General features: G+C 49.2%; 1 protein-coding gene across 5 annotated transcripts in view; it reads right to left on the reverse strand.

Annotated features, from left to right (window-relative positions):
• The window catches only part of FAM13B (family with sequence similarity 13 member B), a 387,820-nt gene that overhangs the window by 131,120 nt on the left and 232,099 nt on the right, over window positions 1–24,601 (reverse strand). For all 5 annotated transcript variants that reach the window (XM_069212170.1, XM_069212171.1, XM_069212172.1 and 2 more), the window contains one exon: window positions 5,773–5,868. In XM_069212170.1, the coding sequence (XP_069068271.1) occupies window positions 5,773–5,868 (96 nt within the window). The remainder of the gene's footprint in view (window positions 1–5,772; window positions 5,869–24,601) is intronic.

Here is a 24,601-nt window from a genome sequence, read left to right on the forward strand (position 1 = left end):
GACCTAATCCCTTACTAAGACTCTGCTTTAATTCCGGCTCAAGCGGCAGTGAGGGTCATCCCCAACCAATTTATTACCTGATCTTCAGAGGCTCCTACGTCACCTATTAATAATCCCCAAAAAACAACCTGTGAAAGCCTGCTCTAGATCCAAGTCATCGACGCACCCTTTACCAGACTCTGATCTTCAGAGGCTTCTAAATCACCTATAAATAATCCCAGACTCTAGATCCAAGTCATCGACGCACCCTTTACCAGACTCTGATCTTCAGAGGCTTCTAAATCACCTATAAATAATCCCAGACTCTAGATCCAAGTCATCGACGCACCCTTTACCAGACTCTGATCTTCAGAGGCTTCTAAATCACCTATAAATAATCCCAGACTCTAGATCCAAGTCATCAACGCACCCTTTACCAGACTATGATCTTCAGAGGCTTCTACGTCACCTATTAATAATCCCAGGCTCTAGATCCAAGTCATCTACGCACTCTTTACCAGACTATGATCTTCAGAGGCTTCTACGTCACCTATTAATAATCCCAGGCTCTAGATCCAAGTCATCGACGCACCCTTTACCAGACTATGATCTTCAGAGGCTTCTAAATCACCTATAAATAATCCCAGACTCTAGATCCAAGTCATCTACGCACCCTTTACCAGACTATGATCTTCAGAGGCTTCTACGTCACCCATTATTAATCCCAGGCTCTACATCCAAGTCATCTACGCACCTTTTACCAGACTCTGATCTTCAGGGGCTTCTAAGTCTTCTATTAATAACTCCCTGCTCTAGATCCAAGTCATCTACGCGCCCTTTACCAGACTCTGATCTTCAGGGGCTTCTGAGTCTTCTATTATTAATTCCCTGCTCTAGATCCAAGTCTATTCCACATTAATTTCCTTTAATGATGTTTTTAAGCTTCTCCACCTTTGTTTTACATGCCAATAATTTCCCACAGCCTTCCCCGTACTTTTGTGAACAAGCTTACTGGCCTCCCATTTTTCCCTCAAACCTCCTTCCACATAGTCTGCTAATTCACCTCTTGCCTCCCTAATATTGTTTAGTACAACTGGTTCTTGAGCATTAAAATGAACCTCTGTGTAAAGAAATGGCTCCCTGTTGCAGTTACCCCCCACTTTTTGCCTGATACTGATGCTGACTTGACTGAGAAGTGTGCTGGGACCCTGCTAACCAGGCCCCAGCACCAGTGTTCTTTCACCTAAAATGTACTATTGTCTCCACAATTGGCACAACCCTGGCACCCAGGTAAGTCCCTTGTAACTGGTACCCCTGGTACCAAGGGCCCTGATGCCAGGGAAGGTCTCTAAGGGCTGCAGCATGTCTTATGCCACCCTAGGGACCCCTCACTCAGCACAGACACACTGCTTACAAGCCTGTGTGTGCTAGTGAGAACAAAACGAGTAAGTCGACATGGCACTCCCCTCAGGGTGCCATGCCAGCCTCTCACTGCCTATGCAGTATAGGTAAGACACCCCTCTAGCAGGCCTTACAGCCCTAAGGCAGGGTGCACTATACCATAGGTGAGGGTACCAGTGCATGAGCACTGTGCCCCTACAGTGTCTAAACAAAACCTTAGACATTGTAAGTGCAGGGTAGCCATAAGAGTATATGGTCTGGGAGTCTGTTTTACACGAACTCCACAGCACCATAATGGCTACACTGAAAACTGGGAAGTTTGGTATCAAACTTCTCAGCACAATAAATGCACACTGATGCCAGTGTACATTTTATTGCAAAACACACCCCAGAGGGCACCTTAGAGGGGCCCCCTGAAACTTAACCGACTGTCTGTGTAGGCTGACTAGTTCCGACAGCCTGCCACACCAGAGACATGTTGCTGGCCCCATGGGGAGAGTGCCTTTGTCACTCTGAGGCCAGTAACAAAGCCTGCACTGGGTGGAGATGCTAACACCTCCCCCAGGCAGGAGCTGTAACACCTGGCGGTGAGCCTCAAAGGCTCACCCCTTTGTCACAGCCCAGCAGGGCACTCCAGCTTAGTGGAGTTGCCCGCCCCCTCCGGCCACGGCCCCCACTTTTGGCGGCAAGGCTGGAGGGAACAAAGAAAGCAACAAGGAGGAGTCACTGGCCAGTCAGGACAGCCCCTAAGGTGTCCTGAGCTGAGGTGACTCTGACTTTTAGAAATCCTCCATCTTGCAGATGGAGGATTCCCCCAATAGGGTTAGGATTGTGACCCCCTCCCCTTGGGAGGAGGCACAAAGAGGGTGTACCCACCCTCAGGGCTAGTAGCCATTGGCTACTAACCCCCCAGACCTAAACACGCCCTTAAATTTAGTATTTAAGGGCTACCCTGAACCCTAGAAAATTAGATTCCTGCAACTACAAGAAGAAGGACTGCCTAGCTGAAAACCCCTGCAGCGGAAGACCAGAAGACGACAACTGCCTTGGCTCCAGAACCTCACCGGCCTGTCTCCTGCCTTCCAAAGATCCTGCTCCAGCGACGCCTTCCAAAGGGACCAGCGACCTCGACATCCTCTGAGGACTGCCCCTGCTTCGAAAAGACAAGAAACTCCCGAGGACAGCGGACCTGCTCCAAGAAAGGCTGCAACTTTGTTTCCAGCAGCCTTGAAAGAACCCTGCAAGCTCCCCGCAAGAAGCGTGAGACTTGCAACACTGCACCCGGCGACCCCGACCCGGCTGGTGGAGATCCAACACCTCAGGAGGGACCCCAGGACTACTCTGATACTGTGAGTACCAAAACCTGTCCCCCCTGAGCCCCCACAGCGCCGCCTGCAGAGGGAATCCCGAGGCTTCCCCTGACCGCGACTCTTTGAATCCTAAATCCCGACGCCTGGGAGAGACCCTGCACCCGCAGCCCCCAGGACCTGAAGGACCGGACTTTCACTGGAGAAGTGACCCCCAGGAGTCCCTCTCCCTTGCCCAAGTGGAGGTTTCCCCGAGGAATCCCCCCCTTGCCTGCCTGCAGCGCTGAAGAGATCCCGAGATCTCTCATAGACTAACATTGCGAACCCGACGCTTGTTTCTACACTGCACCCGGCCGCCCCCGCGCTGCTGAGGGTGAAATTTCTGTGTGGGCTTGTGTCCCCCCCGGTGCCCTACAAAACCCCCCTGGTCTGCCCTCCGAAGACGCGGGTACTTACCTGCAAGCAGACCGGAAACGGGGCACCCCCTTCTCTCCATTCTAGCCTATGCGTTTTGGGCACCACTTTGGACTCTGCACCTGACCGGCCCTGAGCTGCTGGTGTGGTGACTTTGGGGTTGCTCTGAACCCCCAACGGTGGGCTACCTTGGACCAAGAACTGAACCCTGTAAGTGTCTTACTTACCTGGTAAAACTAACAAAAACTTACCTCCCCCAGGAACTGTGAAAATTGCACTAAGTGTCCACTTTTAAAACAGCTATTTGTCAATAACTTGAAAAGTATACATGCAATTTTTATGATTTAAAGTTCCTAATGTACTTACCTGCAATACCTTTCAAACAAGATATTACATGTTAAATTTGAACCTGTGGTTCTTAAAATAAACTAAGAAAAGATATTTTTCCATACAAAACCTATTGGCTGGATTTGTCTCTGAGTGTGTGTACCTCATTTATTGCCTATGTGTATGTACAACAAATGCTTAACACTACTCCTTGGATAAGCCTACTGCTCGACCACACTACCACAAAATAGAGCATTAGTATTATCTATTTTTACCACTATTTTACCTCTAAGGGGAACCCTTGGACTCTGTGCATGCTATTCCTTACTTTGAAATAGCACATACAGAGCCAACTTCCTACACTCTGTCTTTCCGTATTCCTTCAATTCCGCTGAAGGCCACAGTCTCTCAAGCAGCACTGCTCCCAATCCAACACCAGTTCCCAGGGGCCTGACTGGTGCCAGAGGAAAACCTGCCAGCACAGATCCAGTGGGGCCTTGCCGATGCCTGGGGTCTAAAGACGCTCCAGAGAGGTCGGCCCGCCCAAATATGAGGTGCAAGGTTTCAGTTTTCTCAGGGTCACTCCGGGAAACGGGGAGTGGACCATATTTCAGGCACTGCCAAAGCACAGGCCTGGAGTGACGACGCACCAGCTCCTCAGAGGAGTTACACGGGCACTGCAAAGTCAAAGATTTTGAACAAGAGGACGACTGCAGAGTATGATTCCGCAAATGGTCCCAGGACCATCTGCACGAGCGGGACCTTGAACTTTACAGGGTTTTCCAACTTCAGGCAGTGAGGAGCTTGACAGAAAGCTCCCTCAGAGCCTTCAGGCACACTGCACGGCAGTCCTTGCAGGTCTTGCAGTCGTGGTCCCTCAGACAAACCAAGTTTGGGTCTGTCACCGACAGTTGCCTGTGATGGGCACCACATGGTCTGAAATAGAAAGGTGTTTTGGGGACATCCCTGTCACACCACAAGAGAAATCTCTCAAAATAGTAAGTTTGACAAGAGGAAAAGAATCATAGTTGTGAAGAGATTTTTGTGTGTGTAGACCAGTAACCAATGTAGCTTTTTAAGGGCGGCCGATGTCTAATAACTTATCTGACGCAGACCCTACAGTATCCTCACTTAAGAATATTCCCAAGGCGTCATTCTCCATCCAGAGGTTCTGGAACAGTACCTTTGTGTGCCTATCGTGGCGTCGTTCTCCACACTGAAAGTGACATGCACGGTGCCTACACAGGGGACACCGCTGCACACTGATTGGAACAGTGCCTCTGTGTGCCTATCGCGGCGTCGTTCTCCACACTGAAAGAGACATGCACTGTGCCTACACAGGGGACACCGCTGCACACTGATTGGAACAGTGCCTCTGTGTGCCTATCGCGGCGTCGTTCTCCACACTGAAAGTGACATGCACGGTGCCTACACAGGGGAAACCGCTGCACACTGATTGGAACAGTACCTCTGTGTGCCTATCGTGGCGTCGTTCTCCACACTGAAAGTGACATGCACGGTGCCTACACAGGGGACACCCCTGAACACTGATTGGAACAGTACCTCTGTGTGCCTAAAGCGGCGTCGTTCTCCACACTGAAAGTGACATGCACGGTGCCTACACAGGGGACACCCCTGCACACTGATTGGAACAGTACCTCTGTGTGCCTAAAGCGGCGTCGTTCTCCACACTGAAAGAGACATGCACTGTGCCTACACAGGGGACACCCCTGCACACTGATGTGCGTTCTTTATTTTCCGTGCCCCATTTTGCGGATCCCTGAAGAGCTACCCTCAAGTAGCTTTTGACTGGATTTTCAATTGTCCACAAAATTATCTACCAGTGGTTTTCTATACTTTAAGGCAGCCAAATTTAAGTACGATAAAAATACAAGATAATTGATCAGAGCACCACTTTAACTGTGCCAAAATTCTGTGTATGTGCCGATGGAGAAACATGTTCTCTAGCTGCTGCAAGGATGTGGAATACCCTGACTATCTCCGAGGCCAAACTCTTATGTCCCATTTTAGGAAGTAACCGAAAATCTGCCTTTTTAATTCACAATATTTAGACAACTCTTACATGCAGGTCACCGGGACCTGACATATTTGGGTGGAAAGCGAACCAGCCTCCAGAAGCACCTGAAAACGCGGTCTGTAAAATACCCACCTCTTACAAGTTTAGCATCACCGTTACCATCTGAGGAAAATACTTTCTAGCTTTAGAAACCACTCATTGCATTTACATTTTGCTTTACAGAAACTATTTCCCCTACTGATACGTACAAGCTGGTATTTGTCTTTAACAGAAGAGATGATATAATGCAAGACAAAGACAATTTACCAGAATCGGGGTAATACTGGCCCTCGTCAGCATCTGCTTCACAAGGCGATAGCGGTCGTAGAGAGGCTTCACGAATTGCCTTTCTTCTCTCGTTACCTGCAGAAGAGATTAGGTTGTTATCCGCAGTGACTGCCGGAGGATGTTCACCATCAGCACAGCATTGCATTAGGCCCTTTTGAGGCCCTGTCTTTGGAATGTAATGCAGCCGCAATTTTTGGGTCTAGCAAAGGCGGCTTTAGCATGCTGGTAATACCTAATGTTAGGACACCACGCAGATAAGACAATATACAAAAGAGGCCTGGCTGAGGCTCCTTCAGTCACTAGCTTGTCTGGGTGCTCCTTTTCAGGCACTAAGCTTCCTGGCTTCCCCGGCTCTTGGATTCTGACCACAGCTTTTTTCAGATTAATATACTTTATATTGGTTGAAGTGGTGATGTAGTGAAACATTTCTTTGACAGCTTATTTTATTTTCCTGCATGGAAGGCTCTCATGCTAAGCTCCTGCTGGGCCACCTGTCACCAACTCGGACCCCTAGCACTATGCAACGCGCTTCAGGAACTGCCCCTGCCCTCTTGGTATCTGCAATGAACCCTGCACCTACAACTCCACTGACTGTCTACCCGTGTCATGCTACCAGGGGTTGCATTATGATCCCCCTCTCCTGATGCACTTCATTCTCACACCGTATCATGCCTTGCCCTCCAGCTGTAAACTGCCTCTGTGGGCTGCGTTACGCTCTATCCCCTCCCTTTACATCCACCGCTCACTCTCCAGACTGTCTCAAGAGTTCTTTGTGTTACTGTACTTTATTATAGTAACACAAATACTAAAATGCTGAATGTAGGAGGCTGGCCTGGTGTGTGGTGGGTAGCCAAGGTACCTACACCTTATACCATGTCCAGGTATCCCCTCTCAGTGAAGTGTAGGCAGTGCCTAGAAGCCAACCTCTCTGGAGGTAGCTGTGGATGAACAGCCAAGGCTTATCTAGGAGACATGCAAAGCTCATGCAATATCACTGTAGTCACACAGTGCTGACACACAAAAGAAAACTCAGTTATACAAAAATAAAGGTACTCTATTTTTGGCACAGATTATCACAAATCACTAGACAGGTGTCCCACCCTTAGGATGTGAGTAATACACTAAATGTATACACTAGCAATCAGAAATAGGCATAGAAAAGGTTAGAAAACAGGGCAAACGGCAATAACCAATAGTTAGGAGGAGCACAAACCATATACTAAAAAAAGACAATTCAAACAAGGTACCCCCACCTAGGTAAGTAAAACATGTATAGGTGAGCTAGGTGTATTAGAAAACCACAAAAGGTAAGTACCACAGTACCCCCCAGCGACCAGGAATGCAGGAGTAAAAGCGACGACCTACTGTGTGGATCCCCTCTCCTGCTGAGCTGCGTGGATCCTGCATCATGGGTGTTGGTCTGGAGTGGTCCCCTTGGTCCTCTCTGCCAGCTGTCCAACTTTGGTGGCGGTAAGCCGTTGCCTTCCCATGCAGGACAGCACCTCCGTGCACCGTGTCTCTTGCAGCTGCTAAGGTTTGTTTGCCTCTTCTCCGAGGGATCTTCAGGCAACGTGCAGCTCCCGTCCCCAGCACTCCTTCCTGCAAATCTACAGCGTGGGATCCACATTTGTAGTGCTGCATGGGCTTCTTCTGTGTCCCCCCCTGTGGGACTCTTGTGGGTGCTGCATCTGCTCCTGTGGACTCTCTGCGATGCTGAGGGTCCCCTGTGACTCCCCCTCCTGGGTTGAGTCCTCCTGGGCCTTGCTGGTCCCCAGCAGCACTTCTTTTCCTCTTACCGCAAGTTTGCCTTTGCCAAGACTTGTTGGTGGCAATCCTGCACCAACACCCGTCTGCAATCTTCCTTCTGACGTGGGACATCTTCTGCATCTAACTGGGACTCTTCATCGGCTCTAGTGCTGACCTGTTCTTCAGTACCATCAACCAACTCCTGCATCCACAGCTGGGTGCGTAGTTCACTCTACTGCTCCTGGACTCCACTGTGTACGAGGCTGGCCTGGTTTGTAGTGGGTACCTTGGTGTAGGAAGTTGGCTCTGTATGTGCTATTTCAAAGTAAGGAATAGCATGCACAGAGTCCAAGGGTTCCCCTTAGAGGTAAAATAGTGGTAAAAATAGATAATACTAATGCTCTATTTTGTGGTAGTGTGGTCGAGCAGTAGGCTTATCCAAGGAGTAGTGTTAAGCATTTGTTGTACATACACATAGACAATAAATGAGGTACACACACTCAGAGACAAATCCAGCCAATAGGTTTTTGTATAGAAAAATATATTTTCTTAGTTTATTTTAAGAACCACAGGTTCAAATTCTACATGTAATATCTCATTTGAAAGGTATTGCAGGTAAGTACTTTAGGAACTTTAAATCATAAAAATTGCATGTATACTTTTCAAGTTATTGACAAATAGCTGTTTTAAAAGTGGTCACTTAGTGCAATTTTCACAGTTCCTAGGGGAGGTAAGTTTTGGTTAGTTTTACCAGGTAAGTAAGACACTTACAGGGTTCAGTTCTTGGTCCAAGGTAGCCCACCGTTGGGGGTTCAGAGCAACCCCAAAGTCACCACACCAGCAGCTCAGGGCCGGTCAGGTGCAGAGTTCAAAGTGGTGCCCAAAACACATAGGCTAGAATGGAGAGAAGGGGGTGCCCCGGTTCCGGTCTGCTTGCAGGTAAGTACCCGCGTCTTCGGAGGGCAGACCAGGGGGGTTTTGTAGGGCACCGGGGGGGGCACAAGCCCACACAGAAATTTCACCCTCAGCAGCGCGGGGGCGGCCGGGTGCAGTGTAGAAACAAGCGTCGGGTTTGTAATGGAAGTCAATGGGAGATCTAGGGATCTCTTCAGCGCTGCAGGCAGGCAAGGGGGGGGTTCCTCGGGGAAACCTCCACTTGGTCAAGGGAGAGGGACTCCTGGGGGTCACTCCTCCAGTGAAAGTCCGGTCCTTCAGGTCCTGGGGGCTGCGGGTGCAGGGTCTCTCCCAGGTGTCGGGACTTAGGATTCAAAGAGTCGCGGTCAGGGGAGGCCTCGGGATTCCCTCTGCAGGCGGCGCTGTGGGGGCTCAGGGGGGACAGGTTTTTGAACTCACAGTCTTAGAGTAGTCCTGGGGTCCCTCCTGAGGTGTTGGATCGCCACCAGCCGAGTCGGGGTCGCCGGGTGCAGTGGTGCAAGTCTCACGCTTCTTGCGGGGAGCTTGCAGGGTTCTTTAAAGCTGCTGGAAACAAAGTTGCAGCTTTTCTTGGAGCAGGTCCGCTGTCCTCGGGAGTTTCTTGTCTTTTCGAAGCAGGGGCAGTCCTCAGAGGATGTCGAGGTCGCTGGTCCCTTTGGAAGGCGTCGCTGGAGCAGGATCTTTGGAAGGCAGGAGACAGGCCGGTGAGTTTCTGGAGCCAAGGCAGTTGTCGTCTTCTGGTCTTCCTCTGCAGGGGTTTTCAGCTAGGCAGTCCTTCTTCTTGTAGTTGCAGGAATCTAATTTTTCTAGGGTTCAGGGTAGCCCTTAAATACTAAATTTAAGGGCGTGTTTAGGTCTGGGGGGTTAGTAGCCAATGGCTACTAGCCCTGAGGGTGGGTACACCCTCTTTGTGCCTCCTCCCAAGGGGAGGGGGTCACAAGCCTAACCCTATTGGGGGAATCCTCCATCTGCAAGATGGAGGATTTCTAAAAGTCAGAGTCACCTCAGCTCAGGACACCTTAGGGGCTGTCCTGACTGGCCAGTGACTCCTCCTTGTTGCTTTCTTTGTTCCCTCCAGCCTTGCCGCCAAAAGTGGGGGCCGTGGCCGGAGGGGGCGGGCAACTCCACTAAGCTGGAGTGCCCTGCTGGGCTGTGACAAAGGGGTGAGCCTTTGAGGCTCACCGCCAGGTGTCACAGCTCCTGCCTGGGGGAGGTGTTAGCATCTCCACCCAGTGCAGGCTTTGTTACTGGCCTCAGAGTGACAAAGGCACTCTCCCCATGGGGCCAGCAACATGTCTCTGGTGTGGCAGGCTGCTGGAACTAGTCAGCCTACACAGACAGTCGGTTAAGTTTCAGGGGGCACCTCTAAGGTGCCCTCTGTGGTGTATTTTACAATAAAATGTACACTGGCATCAGTGTGCATTTATTGTGCTGAGAAGTTTGATACCAAACTTCCCAGTTTTCAGTGTAGCCATTATGGTGCTGTGGAGTTCGTGTTTGACAGACTCCCAGACCATATACTCTTATGGCTACCCTGCACTTACAATGTCTAAGGTTTTATTTAGACACTGTAGGGGTACCATGCTCATGCACTGGTACCCTCACCTATGGTATAGTGCACCCTGCCTTAGGGCTGTAAGGCCTGCTAGAGGGGTGTCTTACCTATACTGCATAGGCAGTGAGAGGCTGGCATGGCACCCTGAGGGGAGTGCCATGTCGACTTACTCGTTTTGTCCTCACTAGCACACACAAGCTGGCAAGCAGTGTGTCTGTGCTGAGTGAGAGGTCTCCAGGGTGGCATAAGACATGCTGCAGCCCTTAGAGACCTTCCTTGGCATCAGGGCCCTGGGTACTAGAAGTACCAGTTACAAGGGACTTATCTGGATGCCAGGGTCAGCCAATTGTGGATACAAAAGTACAGGTTAGGGAAAGAACACTGGTGCTGGGGCCTGGTTAGCAGGCCTCAGCACACTTTCAATTGTAAACATAGCATCAGCAAAGGCAAAAAGTCAGGGGGCAACCATGCCAAGGAGGCATTTCCTTACACAACCCCCCCCCAAACGAAAGAGGATGAGACTAACCTTTCCCAAGAGAGTCTTCATTTTCTAAGTGGAAGAACCTGGAAAGGCCATCTGCATTGGCATGGGCAGTCCCAGGTCTGTGTTCCACTATAAAGTCCATTCCCTGTAGGGAGATGGACCACCTCAACAGTTTAGGATTTTCACCTTTCATTTGCATCAGCCATTTGAGAGGTCTGTGGTCAGTTTGAACTAGGAAGTGAGTCCCAAAGAGGTATGGTCTCAGCTTCTTCAGGGACCAAACCACAGCAAAGGCCTCCCTCTCAATGGCACTCCAACGCTGCTCCCTGGGGAGTAACCTCCTGCTAATGAAAGCAACAGGCTGGTCAAGGCCATCATCATTTGTTTGGGACAAAACTGCCCCTATCCCATGTTCAGAGGCATCAGTCTGCACAATGAACTGCTTAGAATAATCTGGAGCTTTTAGAACTGGTGCTGAGCACATTGCCTGTTTCAGGGTGTCAAAGGCCTGTTGGCATTCCACAGTCCAGTTCACTTTCTTGGGCATTTTCTTGGAGGTGAGTTCAGTGAGGGCTGTCACAATGGATCCATATCCCTTCACAAACCTCCTGTAATACCCAGTCAAGCCAAGGAATGCCCTGACTTGAGTCTGGGTTTTTGGAGCTACCCAGTCCAGAATAGTCTGGATCTTGGGTTGGAGTGGCTGCACTTGGCCTCCACCCACAAGGTGGCCCAAGTAAACCACAGTTCCCTGCCCTATCTGGCATTTGGATGCCTTGATAGAGAGGCCTGCAGATTGCAGAGCCTTCAAAACCTTCTTCAGGTGGACCAGGTGATCCTGCCAGGTGGAGCTAAAGACAGCAATATCATCAAGATAAGCTGTGCTAAAGGACTCCAAGCCAGCAAGGACTTGATTCACCAACCTTTGGAAGGTGGCAGGGGCATTCTTTAAACCAAAGGGCATAACAGTAAACTGATAATGCCCATCAGGTGTGGAGAATGCTGTTTTCTCTTTTGCTCCAGGTGCCATTTTTATTTGCCAGTACCCTGCTGTCAAGTCAAAGGTACTTAAGAATTTGGCAGCACCTAATTTATCTATGAGCTCATCAGCTCTTGGAATTGGATGAGCATCTGTCTTGGTGACAGAATTGAGCCCTCTGTAGTCCACACAAAACCTCATCTCTTTCTTTCCATCTTTGGTGTGAGGTTTGGGGACTAAGACCACTGGGCTAGCCCAGGGGCTGTCAGAGCGCTCAATTACTCCTAATTCCAGCATCTTGTGGACTTCCACCTTGATGCTTTCCTTAACATGGTCAGACTGTCTAAAGATTTTGTTTTTGACAGGCATGCTGTCTCCTGTGTCCACATCATGGGTACACAGGTGTGTCTGACCAGGGGTTAAGGAGAAGAGTTCAGGAAACTGTTGTAGGACTCTCCTACAATCAGCTTGCTGTTGGCCAGAGAGGGTGTCTGAGTAGATCACTCCATCTACTGTGCCATCTTTTGGGTCTGATGACAGAAGATCAGGGAGAGGTTCACTCTCTGCCTCCTGATCCTCATCTGTTACCATCAACAGATTCACATCAGCCCTGTCATGGAAGAGCTTAAGGCGGTTCACATGGATCACCCTCTTGGGGCTCCTGCTTGTGCCCAGGTCCACCAGGTAGGTGACCTGACTCTTCCTTTCTAGCACTGGGTAAGGGCCACTCCATTTGTCCTGGAGTGCCCTGGGAGCCACAGGCTCCAGAACCCAGACTTTCTGCCCTGGTTGGAACTCAACCAGTGCAGCCTTTTGGTCATACCAAAACTTCTGGAGCTGTTGGCTGGCCTCAAGGTTTTTGGTTGCCTTTTCCATGTACTCTGCCATTCTAGAGCGAAGGCCAAGTACATAGTCCACTATGTCCTGTTTAGGCTCATGGAGAGGTCTCTCCCAGCCTTCTTTAACAAGGGCAAGTGGTCCCCTTACAGGATGACCAAACAGAAGTTCAAAGGGTGAGAATCCTACTCCCTTCTGTGGCACCTCTCTGTAAGCGAAAAGCAGACATGGCAAGAGGACATCCCATCTCCTTTTGAGTTTTTCTGGGAGCCCCATGATCATGCCTTTTAATGTCTTGTTGAATCTCTCAACCAAGCCATTAGTTTGTGGATGGTATGGTGTAGTGAATTTATAAGTCACTCCACACTCATTCCACATGTGCTTTAGGTATGCTGACATGAAGTTGGTACCTCTGTCAGACACCACCTCCTTAGGGAAACCCACTCTGGTAAAGATACCAATGAGGGCCTTGGCTACTGCAGGGGCAGTAGTCGACCTAAGGGGAATAGCTTCAGTATACCTGGTAGCATGATCCACTACTACCAGGATATACATATTTCCTGAGGCTGTGGGAGGTTCTAGTGGACCAACTATGTCCACACCCACTCTTTCAAAGGGAACCCCCACCACTGGAAGTGGAATGAGGGGGGCCTTTGGATGTCCACCTGTCTTACCACTGGCTTGACAGGTGGGGCAGGAGAGGCAAAACTCCTTAACCATGTTGGACATATTGGGCCAGTAGAAGTGGTTGACTAACCTCTCCCACGTCTTGGTTTGTCCCAAATGTCCAGCAAGGGGAATGTCATGGGCCAATGTTAGGATGAACTCTCTGAACAGCTGAGGCACTACCACTCTCCTAGTGGCACCAGGTTTGGGGTCTCTGGCCTCAGTGTACAGGAGTCCATCTTCCCAATAGACCCTATGGGTTCCAGTTTTCTTGCCCTTGGACTCTTCAGCAGCTTGCTGCCTAAGGCCTTCAAGAGAGGGACAGGTTTCTTGTCCCTTACACAGCTCCTCCCTTGAGGGTCCCCCTGGGCCTAAGAGCTCAACCTGATAAGGTTCAAGCTCCAAAGGCTCAGTTCCCTCAGAGGGCAGAACTTCTTCCTGAGAAGAGAGGTTCCCTTTCTTTTGCTGTGTTGCAGTTGGTTTCCCAACTGACTTTCCTGTTCTCTTGGTAGGCTGGGCCATTTTTCCAGACTCCAGCTCTACTTTTTCACCCTGAGCCTTGCATTGTGCTCTTGTTTTCACACACACCAGTTCAGGGATACCCAGCATTGCTGCATGGGTTTTTAGTTCTACCTCAGCCCATGCTGAGGACTCCAGGTCATTTCCAAGCAGACAGTCCACTGGGATATTTGAGGAGACCACCACCTGTTTCAGGCCATTGACCCCTCCCCATTCTAAAGTAACCATTGCCATGGGATGTACTTTTCTCTGATTGTCAGCGTTGGTGACTGTGTAAGTTTTTCCAGTCAGGTATTGGCCAGGGGAAACCAGTTTCTCTGTCACCATGGTGACACTGGCACCTGTATCCCTCAGGCCCTCTATTCTAGTCCCATTAATTAAGAGTTGCTGTCTGTATTTTTGCATGTTAGGCGGCCAGACAGCTAGTGTGGCTAAATCCACCCCACCCTCAGAAACTAGAGTAGCTTCAGTGTGGACCCTGATTTGCTCTGGGCACACTGTTGATCCCACTTGGAGACTAGCCATACCAGTGTTACCTGGATGGGAGTTTGGAGTGGAACCTTTCTTGGGACAGGCCTTGTCTCCAGTTTGGTGTCCATGCTGTTTACAGCTATGACACCAGGCCTTTTTGGGATCAAAGTTTTTACCCTTGTACCCATTGTTTTGTGAAGAGGCTCTGGGCCCACCCTCCTGTGCAGGTTTTTGGGGGCCTGTAGAAGACTCTTTACTATTTTTAGTTTTGGTTGTCTCATCACCCTTCCCCTGGGGAGTCTTTGTGACCCCTTTCTTTTGGTCACCCCCTGTGGAAGTCTTGGACACCCTTGTCTTGACCCAATGGTCCGCCTTCTTTCCCAATTCTTGGGGAGAAATTGGTCCTAGGTCTACCAGATGCTGATGCAGTTTATCATTGAAACAATTACTCAATAGGTGTTCTTTCACAAATAAATTGTACAGCCCATCATAATTACTTACACCACTGCCTTGAATCCAACCATCTAGTGTTTTCACTGAGTAGTCAACAAAGTCAACCCAGGTCTGGCTCGAGGATTTTTGAGCCCCCCTGAACCTAATCCTGTACTCCTCAGTGGAGAATCCAAAGCCCTCAATCAGGGTACCCTTCATGAGGTCATAAGATTCTGCATCTTTTCCAGAGAGTGTGAGGAGTCTATCCCTACACTTTCCAGTGAACATTTCCCAAAGGAGAGCACCCCAGTGAGATCTGTTCACTTTTCTGGTTCCACAAGCCCTCTCAAAAGCTGTGAACCATTTGGTGATGTCATCACCATCTTCATATTTTGTCACAATCCCTTTGGGGATTTTTAACATGTCAGGAGAATCTCTGACCCTATTTATATTGCTGCCACCATTGATGGGTCCTAGGCCCATCTCTTGTCTTTCCCTTTCTATGGCTAGGAGCTGTCTCTCTAAAGCCAATCTTTTGGCCATCCTGGCTAACAGGAGGTCATCTTCACTGAGAGCATCCTCAGTGATTTCAGAAATGTGGGACCCTCCTGTGAGGGACTCACTATTTCTGACTAACACAGTTGGAGACAGGACTTGAGGGGTCCTGTTCTCCCTATTTAGGACTGGAGGAGGGACATTGGCCTCCAAGTCACTAATTTCTTCCTCTGTGAGGTCATCATCAGAGGGGTTGGCTTTTTCAAACTCTGCCAACAGCTCCTGGAGCTGAATTTTGGTAGGTCTGGAGCCAATGGTTATTTTCTTTATATTACAGAGAGACCTTAGCTCCCTCATCTTAAGATGGAGGTAAGGTGTGGTGTCGAGTTCCACCACCTGCATCTCTGTATCAGACATTATTCTGCTAAGAGTTGGAATACTTTTTTAAGAATCTAAAAACTGTTTCTAGAATCTAATTCAAACTTTTAACAAACTTTTAAACTCTAAAAGACAATGCTAAACAGGGACTTAACACACAAGGCCCTAGCAGGACTTTTAAGAATTTAGAAAAATTTCAAATTGCAAAAATGAATTTCTAATGACAATTTTGGAATTTGTCGTGTGATCAGGTATTGGCTGAGTAGTCCAGCAAATGCAAAGTCTTGTACCCCACCGCTGATCCACCAATGTAGGAAGTTGGCTCTGTATGTGCTATTTCAAAGTAAGGAATAGCATGCACAGAGTCCAAGGGTTCCCCTTAGAGGTAAAATAGTGGTAAAAATAGATAATACTAATGCTCTATTTTGTGGTAGTGTGGTCGAGCAGTAGGCTTATCCAAGGAGTAGTGTTAAGCATTTGTTGTACATACACATAGACAATAAATGAGGTACACACACTCAGAGACAAATCCAGCCAATAGGTTTTTGTATAGAAAAATATCTTTTCTTAGTTTATTTTAAGAACCACAGGTTCAAATTCTACATGTAATATCTCATTTGAAAGGTATTGCAGGTAAGTACTTTAGGAACTTTAAATCATAAAAATTGCATGTATACTTTTCAAGTTATTGACAAATAGCTGTTTTAAAAGTGGTCACTTAGTGCAATTTTCACAGTTCCTAGGGGAGGTAAGTTTTGGTTAGTTTTACCAGGTAAGTAAGACACTTACAGGGTTCAGTTCTTGGTCCAAGGTAGCCCACCGTTGGGGGTTCAGAGCAACCCCAAAGTCACCACACCAGCAGCTCAGGGCCGGTCAGGTGCAGAGTTCAAAGTGGTGCCCAAAACACATAGGCTAGAATGGAGAGAAGGGGGTGCCCCGGTTCCGGTCTGCTTGCAGGTAAGTACCCGCGTCTTCGGAGGGCAGACCAGGGGGGTTTTGTAGGGCACCGGGGGGGGCACAAGCCCACACAGAAATTTCACCCTCAGCAGCGCGGGGGCGGCCGGGTGCAGTGTAGAAACAAGCGTCGGGTTTGTAATGGAAGTCAATGGGAGATCTAGGGATCTCTTCAGCGCTGCAGGCAGGCAAGGGGGGGGGGTTCCTCGGGGAAACCTCCACTTGGTCAAGGGAGAGGGACTCCTGGGGGTCACTCCTCCAGTGAAAGTCCGGTCCTTCAGGTCCTGGGGGCTGCGGGTGCAGGGTCTCTCCCAGGTGTCGGGACTTAGGATTCAAAGAGTCGCGGTCAGGGGAAGCCTCGGGATTCCCTCTGCAGGCGGCGCTGTGGGGGCTCGGGGGGGACAGGTTTTTGTACTCACAGTCTTAGAGTAGTCCTGGGGTCCCTCCTGAGGTGTTGGATCGCCACCAGCCGAGTCGGGGTCGCCGGGTGCAGTGGTGCAAGTCTCACGCTTCTTGCGGGGAGCTTGCAGGGTTCTTTAAAGCTGCTGGAAACAAAGTTGCAGCTTTTCTTGGAGCAGGTCCGCTGTCCTCGGGAGTTTCTTGTCTTTTCGAAGCAGGGGCAGTCCTCAGAGGATGTCGAGGTCGCTGGTCCCTTTGGAAGGCGTCGCTGGAGCAGGATCTTTGGAAGGCAGGAGACAGGCCGGTGAGTTTCTGGAGCCAAGGCAGTTGTCGTCTTCTGGTCTTCCTCTGCAGGGGTTTTCAGCTAGGCAGTCCTTCTTCTTGTAGTTGCAGGAATCTAATTTTTCTAGGGTTCAGGGTAGCCCTTAAATACTAAATTTAAGGGCGTGTTTAGGTCTGGGGGGTTAGTAGCCAATGGCTACTAGCCCTGAGGGTGGGTACACCCTCTTTGTGCCTCCTCCCAAGGGGAGGGGGTCACAATCCTAACCCTATTGGGGGAATCCTCCATCTGCAAGATGGAGGATTTCTAAAAGTCAGAGTCACCTCAGCTCAGGACACCTTAGGGGCTGTCCTGACTGGCCAGTGACTCCTCCTTGTTGCTTTCTTTGTTCCCTCCAGCCTTGCCGCCAAAAGTGGGGGCCGTGGCCGGAGGGGGCGGGCAACTCCACTAAGCTGGAGTGCCCTGCTGGGCTGTGACAAAGGGGTGAGCCTTTGAGGCTCACCGCCAGGTGTCACAGCTCCTGCCTGGGGGAGGTGTTAGCATCTCCACCCAGTGCAGGCTTTGTTACTGGCCTCAGAGTGACAAAGGCACTCTCCCCATGGGGCCAGCAACATGTCTCTGGTGTGGCAGGCTGCTGGAACTAGTCAGCCTACACAGACAGTCGGTTAAGTTTCAGGGGGCACCTCTAAGGTGCCCTCTGTGGTGTATTTTACAATAAAATGTACACTGGCATCAGTGTGCATTTATTGTGCTGAGAAGTTTGATACCAAACTTCCCAGTTTTCAGTGTAGCCATTATGGTGCTGTGGAGTTCGTGTTTGACAGACTCCCAGACCATATACTCTTATGGCTACCCTGCACTTACAATGTCTAAGGTTTTGTTTAGACACTGTAGGGGTACCATGCTCATGCACTGGTACCCTCACCTATGGTATAGTGCACCCTGCCTTAGGGCTGTAAGGCCTGCTAGAGGGGTGTCTTACCTATACTGCATAGGCAGTGAGAGGCTGGCATGGCACCCTGAGGGGAGTGCCATGTCGACTTACTCGTTTTGTCCTCACTAGCACACACAAGCTGGCAAGCAGTGTGTCTGTGCTGAGTGAGAGGTCTCCAGGGTGGCATAAGACATGCTGCAGCCCTTAGAGACCTTCCTTGGCATCAGGGCCCTGGGTACTAGAAGTACCAGTTACAAGGGACTTATCTGGATGCCAGGGTCTGCCAATTGTGGATACAAAAGTACAGGTTAGGGAAAGAACACTGGTGCTGGGGCCTGGTTAGCAGGCCTCAGCACACTTTCAATTGTAAACATAGCATCAGCAAAGGCAAAAAGTCAGGGGGCAACCATGCCAAGGAGGCATTTCCTTACACTTGGGTACTTACACCAGGTCCAGTTATCCCTTATTATTGAAATATAGTAGTGTTCTAGCAGCTTAGGCTGATAGAAGGTAGCTATGGCAGAGCAGCTTAGGTTGAACTAGGAGACATGCAAAGCTCCTGCAATACCACTTATGGTTACACAGTACTCATACACAAGTAAAGACAATACTCAATGTTACAAAAAATAAAAGGTATTTATTTGAGTGACACAGTACCAAAAATATCTTAGAGACAATACTCCTACTGGAGGTATTATACACAATATATACACTAGACACCAAAATAAGTTAAGTAATTAGACATAGGATAGTGCAAACAATAGGAAATGCTGTAGAATGCAATGGGAGAAAATAGGTCTGGGGCAACACAAACCATATACTAAGAAAGTGGATTGCAAACCATGAATTCCCCCCTAGATGAGTGTAGTGTGTAGAGAATCGCTGGGAGAGTAAGAGACCCAACAAAGGTAAGTAAAATACCCCACCCCAGAGCCCAGAAAAGTAGGAGTAAAGTACTGCAAGTTTCCTTAGGACACACTACAAGTCGTGATTAGAGTTATTGCAAGAACCAAGCAAGACTGCAAACAACAAATGGTGCATTCCTGGACCTGAAGACCTGCAAAAGAAGAAGACCAAGTCCAGAAGTCGGAAGAAGTTCCAGGAAGGACAGAAGCCCCTGCCAACCCAGAAGAGGGTGCAAAAGAAGAGTCCCTGGTTGGACGAAGACTGCAGAAATGCACCAAAGGAAAATGGCTGCAGGTTCCTGCATGATGCAATGGATGTCCCACAAAAAGATGTTGGATGCAGGCGAATCTTGGCACTGGATTCGTCCAACATGCCTTGGTTCTGGCAAAGTCACATTTTGCGTCTAAGTGGTGCTCTTTGGACCCAGGAGGGACCTGGAGGCCTCAACTCTGTGTGAGGAGCAAGAGGTGGCTTTCAGCACTTCAGAGAGCCCTCAGAAGACTAGACAGCACCCACAGGAGTCCCAGGACACAGGGACAAAGGAGGTGCAAAATGAGGTTGGTGCAGCAATACAAAGGAAGGTCCCATGCCGCTGGAGAACAACTCAGCGAGTTGAGCGTCGCACGATAGGGTGCTGGGGACCTGGGCCAGGCTGTGCACAAAGGAATTGATCAAATAGTGCACAGAGGCCTCAGGAGGTGAAGACGACACGGTGCACAGTGGTACTGTCGTTCTGGGGGAAGGCAAGGTCTTACCTCCTCCAAACTGGGACAGCAGGACCTCAGGACAGTCTGTGTCGAAGGGGTCGTTGCCAGGAGAGGAGTCCAAGAGAACCGGTCGTCATCTTAGAAGGTGCCTGCGGGTGCAAGGAAGTGACTCTGTCACTTCACTGGAGATTCTTCAGTACTTCAGGATGAAGACCTGGAGTCCTCAGAGCATGCACACCATGGAAACTGTTGCAGTTGCTGGCTGGAGCTGAAGTTGCAGAAGAAAAGTATCCCTTGTGAGTACTTTGTTGCTGTTACAGCGGTTCCTGGAGCAGTCTGCGGTCGATCCGAGGTCAGAGGATGAAGTAGTAGTTGCAGAGGATTCCTGCTGGAAACTTGCAAGTAGAATCTGAAGAGAAACCCACAGGAGAGACCCTAAATAGCCCTGAGATGGGGACTGGCTACCTTATCAGGTATGGACCTATCAGGAGGGGTTTCTGACCCCCACCTGCTGGCACCGGCTACTCAGAGGCCTCCAGAGTGTCCCCACACCTTGGAAAACAAGATGGCTGAAGTCTGGGACACACTGGAAGAGCTCTGGGCACCACCCCTGGGGTGGTGCTGGACAGGTGAGTGGTCACTCCCCTTTCCTTTGTCCAGTTTCGCGCCAGAGCAGGGGCTGGGGGATCCTTGAACTGGTGTAGACTGGCTTATGCAAGGAGGGAACCATCTGTGCCCTTCAAAGCATTTACAGAGGCTGGGGGAGGCTACCCCTCCCCAGCCTGTTACACCTATTTCCAAAGGGAGAGGGTGTAACACCCTCTCTCAGAGGAAATGCTTTGTTCTGCCTTCTTGGGACTGGGCTGCCCAGACCCCAGGAGGGCAGAAACCTGTCTGTGAGGCGGCAGCAGTTGAAGCTGCAGTGCAAGTCTCAGAGAGCTGGTTTGGCAGTACTTGGGGTCCATTATGGAGCCCCCAGGATGCATGGAATTGGCTCCGCAATACCAGAATTGGAATGGGGGGACAATTCTATGATCTTAGACACCTTACATGGCCATATTCGGAGTTACCATTATGAAGCTACATATAGGTATTGACCTATATGTAGTGCTCGCGTGTAATGGCGTGCCCGCACTCTCAAATTCCGGGGAAATGGCCCTGAACTATGTGGGGGCAACTTTGCTAGTGCAAGGGTGCCCTCACACTTAGTAACTTTGAACCTAACCTTCAGCAAGTGAAGGTTAAACATATAGGTGACTTATAAGTTACTTAAGTGCAGTGAAAATGGCTGTGAAATAGTGTGTGCGCTATTTCACGCAGGCTGCAGTGGCAGGCCAGTGGAAGGGTTTGTCTGAGCTCCTTATGGGTGGCAAAAGAAATGCTGCAGCCCATAAGGATCTCCTGGAACCCCAATGCCCTGGGTACCTAGGTACCATATACTATGGACTTGTAAGGGGGGGTCCAGTGTGCCAATTGAAATTGGTAAATGCAGTCACTAACCTTTAGTGACAAATTTAAAAGCAGAGAAAGCATAAGCACAGAGGTTCTGATTAGCGGAGCCTCAGTGACACAGTTAGTCACTACACAGACACACACATTAGGCCATAAACTATGAGCACTGGGGTCCTGACCAGAAGGATCCCAGTGAGACAGGCAAAAACATACTGACATACAGGTAAAAATGGGGGTAACATGCCAAGAAAGATGGCACTTTCCTACACACTGACTCTTGGCCTTGGTCCCCTCTCGCCACAGGTCTTCTTTCTTCAGGAATCAACCGCTGGTTTTCATGCAGTCTCCTCTGTGTGTCTTCTTTTTCTTCCTTTCCTCCTTTTGGGTGGTTTGGGGAAAATCCAGTGATTTACTCCTGCATTCCTGGTCACTAGGGGGTACTGTGTTACCTCTGTGGTTTTCTAGTACTCCCAGCTCCCCTCTGCACATTCCACTTACCTAGGTGGGGGTACCTTGTTCGCATTCCATTTTTTTTTCCGCATATGGTTTGTGCTCCTCTAAGGTCACTATTGGTTATTACTGTTTTCTAACCTTTTCTATGCCTATTTCTGATTGCTAGTGTATATATTTAGTGTATTCCTTACTTCCTAAGGGTGGGTCACATGTTTAGTATTTTGTGGTAATCTGTGCCAATAATAAAGTGCCTTTATTTATTAACACCGAGTGTTTTCTTTCATGTGTGTAAGTACTGTGTGACTACAGTGGTATTGCATGAGCTTTGCATGTCTCCTAGATAAGCCTTGGCCGCTCATCCACAGCAACCTCTGAGAGCCTGGCTTCTAGACACTGCCTACACTACACTAAGAAGGAATACCTGGACCTGGAATATGGTGTAAGTACCTTAGGTACCCGCCACACACCAGGCAAGCTTCTTACACCTGGGTACATAAGTACCATATATTAGAGACTTGTATGGGGGTACCAGTATGCCAGTTGTGCAATATCCTGGTACCACATTTAGAAGGAGCGAGCACAGTCACTGTGGTCCTGGTTAGCAGGATCCCAGTGAACACAGTCAAAACACACTGACAACAGGCAAAAAGTGGGGGCAAACATGCCAAAAAGAGGGTACTTTCCTACAGGAGGGACCAGGGGGCCAACAATATGCACCCCAACCCTTTCAAAGGGACCCCAACCACTGGTAGTGGCATTAAGGGGGCCTTTGGGGTACCACCAGTCTAGCCACTGGCTTGACAGGTGACACAGGAGCGGCAAAACTCCTTTGTGTCTTCTGACATATGGGGCCAGTGAAAGTGAGGTACCAGTCTGTCCCAAGTCTTACTTTGCCCTAGGTGACCAGCTAGGGAATGTCATGTGCCAGGGTGAACAAATATTTTCCGCATTGGAGAGGCACTACCAATCTCCTGGTGGCACCAGGAGTGGGTTCCCTAGGTTCTGAATACAGGAGGTTGTCTTCCAAGTACACCTTGTGGGTGCCACTGACATCCCCTTTCTCCAGTTCGACAGCACTCTGTCTCAAACCCTCTAGTGTGGGACAAGTCTGTTGAGCCACACTTAACCTCTCCCTGGCAGGCCCCCCTGCACCGGAGAGCTCAGCTGTGTCAGCTTTGAGTTCTTCAGGTGTAGGTTCTGTCAGGGAATGGATTCCTCCTCCACAGAGGGGGGATCCTCAGTGGAGGGTGGGGTAGAGGACAATTTCTTACTCTTCCTACCCTTGCTTTGAGGAAGTTCTTGGGCCATTCTTTCAGGCTCCAAGTTTCCTTGTTCTTTTTCTTTTCTGGCCTGAACCCTTGTCAAAGTAAAGATATGCCCAGGAATGCCCAGCATGGCTGCATGGGCCTCCAACTACACCTCAGCTCAGGCTGAAGCCTCCAAGTCGTTCCCTAGTAGACACCCTACAGGTAGGTCTGTGGATACCACAACTTTTTTTTAGGACCAGTAATCCCCCCACAGCTGAGATCAACAACAGGCATGAGTGGCTCACAGTATTGTTGTGGGTGTCAGTCACTTGGTACTGCTGACCAAGTAGGAGTTGCTCAGGGTACGCCAGTTTTTCAGTCGCCATAGTGACACGGGCTCCTGTATCCCTGTAGGCCTCAACCTGAACACTATTTATTAGGGGTTGTTGCTTGTACTTATCCATATTAAGGGGACAAGCAACAAGGGTAGCAAAATCAATGCCACCACCAGAGACTAAAACAGCCTCTGTGGTGTCCTTAAGTAAAACCAACCCCCACTACACTTCCCAGAGTGAGCCCTGATACACCCTTGGACTGATTATAGTGTTAGTTTTCCCACCACCACTGCTATTGCTAGGGGCACTAGTTGAAGCAGGGGGGTTGTAGTGGTGGGATGCTTGGTGTTTTTGTTAGGGCAGGAACTGTCTCCTGGCCTATGGCCTTTGTTTTTACACAAACACCACCAATGCTTTTTCACCTGATTGTTAGAGGAAAAGGTTTCAGACCCAACCCTGGAGCAAGTTTGTGGGCCTGATGAAGACTTTTTTTTTTTTTTTTTTTTTAAGAGTTGCGCGCAAAGCGCTCTGTCCCTGGTGTAATCTCTCTGTGGGCTTGTAACCACGCCCATGTCAAGCTCATCAGTTTGGTTAGTTTGTGGGCTTGCCTTTTAAAATTAGCTTGATTTAATTAGTGAAAGGCATGTCTACGTCATACCTCGTCCGGGGTTTAGCCCGCCTCGAGTGCACCGGTAAACTACTGAAAACATACGAGGCTCTGTGTTTTCAGTTAGGTTTCTGCTCTATTTTTTCTCTTTATTTCATAGGTAGCGCAATCTCGCTGGGCAGTAGTAGAGCGCTTTGCATGACATCGACCCTGTTACATGGATAATTGAACTTTTGCTGATACAGAAAGTTCTGTTTACTTTTGTGTACTTGCTTGGTGCTCATGGTGGCCATCAGCTCGCTAATGTGAAACTTTTACATTTCAGTTTATGTGGCAAGAAAAGTCCGGTTACGAGTTTACAAAGCTAATAGCTTTGACTCCAGTAAAAGCGAGACCCACTGCAAATGATTGTTTACCTTTGTCCCCACCTTTGTCACAAGACTTACCCGCTTCCTTTTTCTTGTCTTTGCCATCCCCTGTTTGAGCTTTCCTGCTCACCCTTGTTCTGACCCATTTGTCTGCATTCTTTCCCAATTCTTGGGGAGAGGTCAGATCTGAGTCTACCAAGTACTGGTGCAACAAATCAGACACACAATTCTTAAGTATATGCTCTCTCAGAATCAAGTTATATAGGCCCTCATAATCAGACACCTTGTTGCCATGTAACCCGCCTTCCAAAGCTTTAACAGAACAGTCCACAAAGTCTCCCCATCTTGTGAGGACTCTTTTCTGGTCTCCCTGAACTTTATCCTGTATTGTTCAGCGGTGAGACCAAAACCACCTAAGAGTTCAGTTTTACGGATATTGCAGTTATCTGCATCCTCTTCTCAGACAGTGAGAAGTCTATCCCTCCCCTTGTCGGAGAAGGACAACCAGAGGATAGAAGCCCACTGCCTTTGAGGGACCCTCTGAACGTTACAGGCCATCACAAGTGCAGCAAACCACTTGTAAATATAATTTTGTGCAGGTTTCTAGAGTCAAGAGTCCTCCCTGACCCTCATTTCCCTGAAACCCTAGCTGCTACCACCATGAGGTGTCA

The sequence above is a fragment of the Pleurodeles waltl genome, chromosome 10 (genome assembly GCF_031143425.1).
Source record: "Pleurodeles waltl isolate 20211129_DDA chromosome 10, aPleWal1.hap1.20221129, whole genome shotgun sequence".
NCBI lineage: Eukaryota > Metazoa > Chordata > Amphibia > Caudata > Salamandridae > Pleurodeles > Pleurodeles waltl.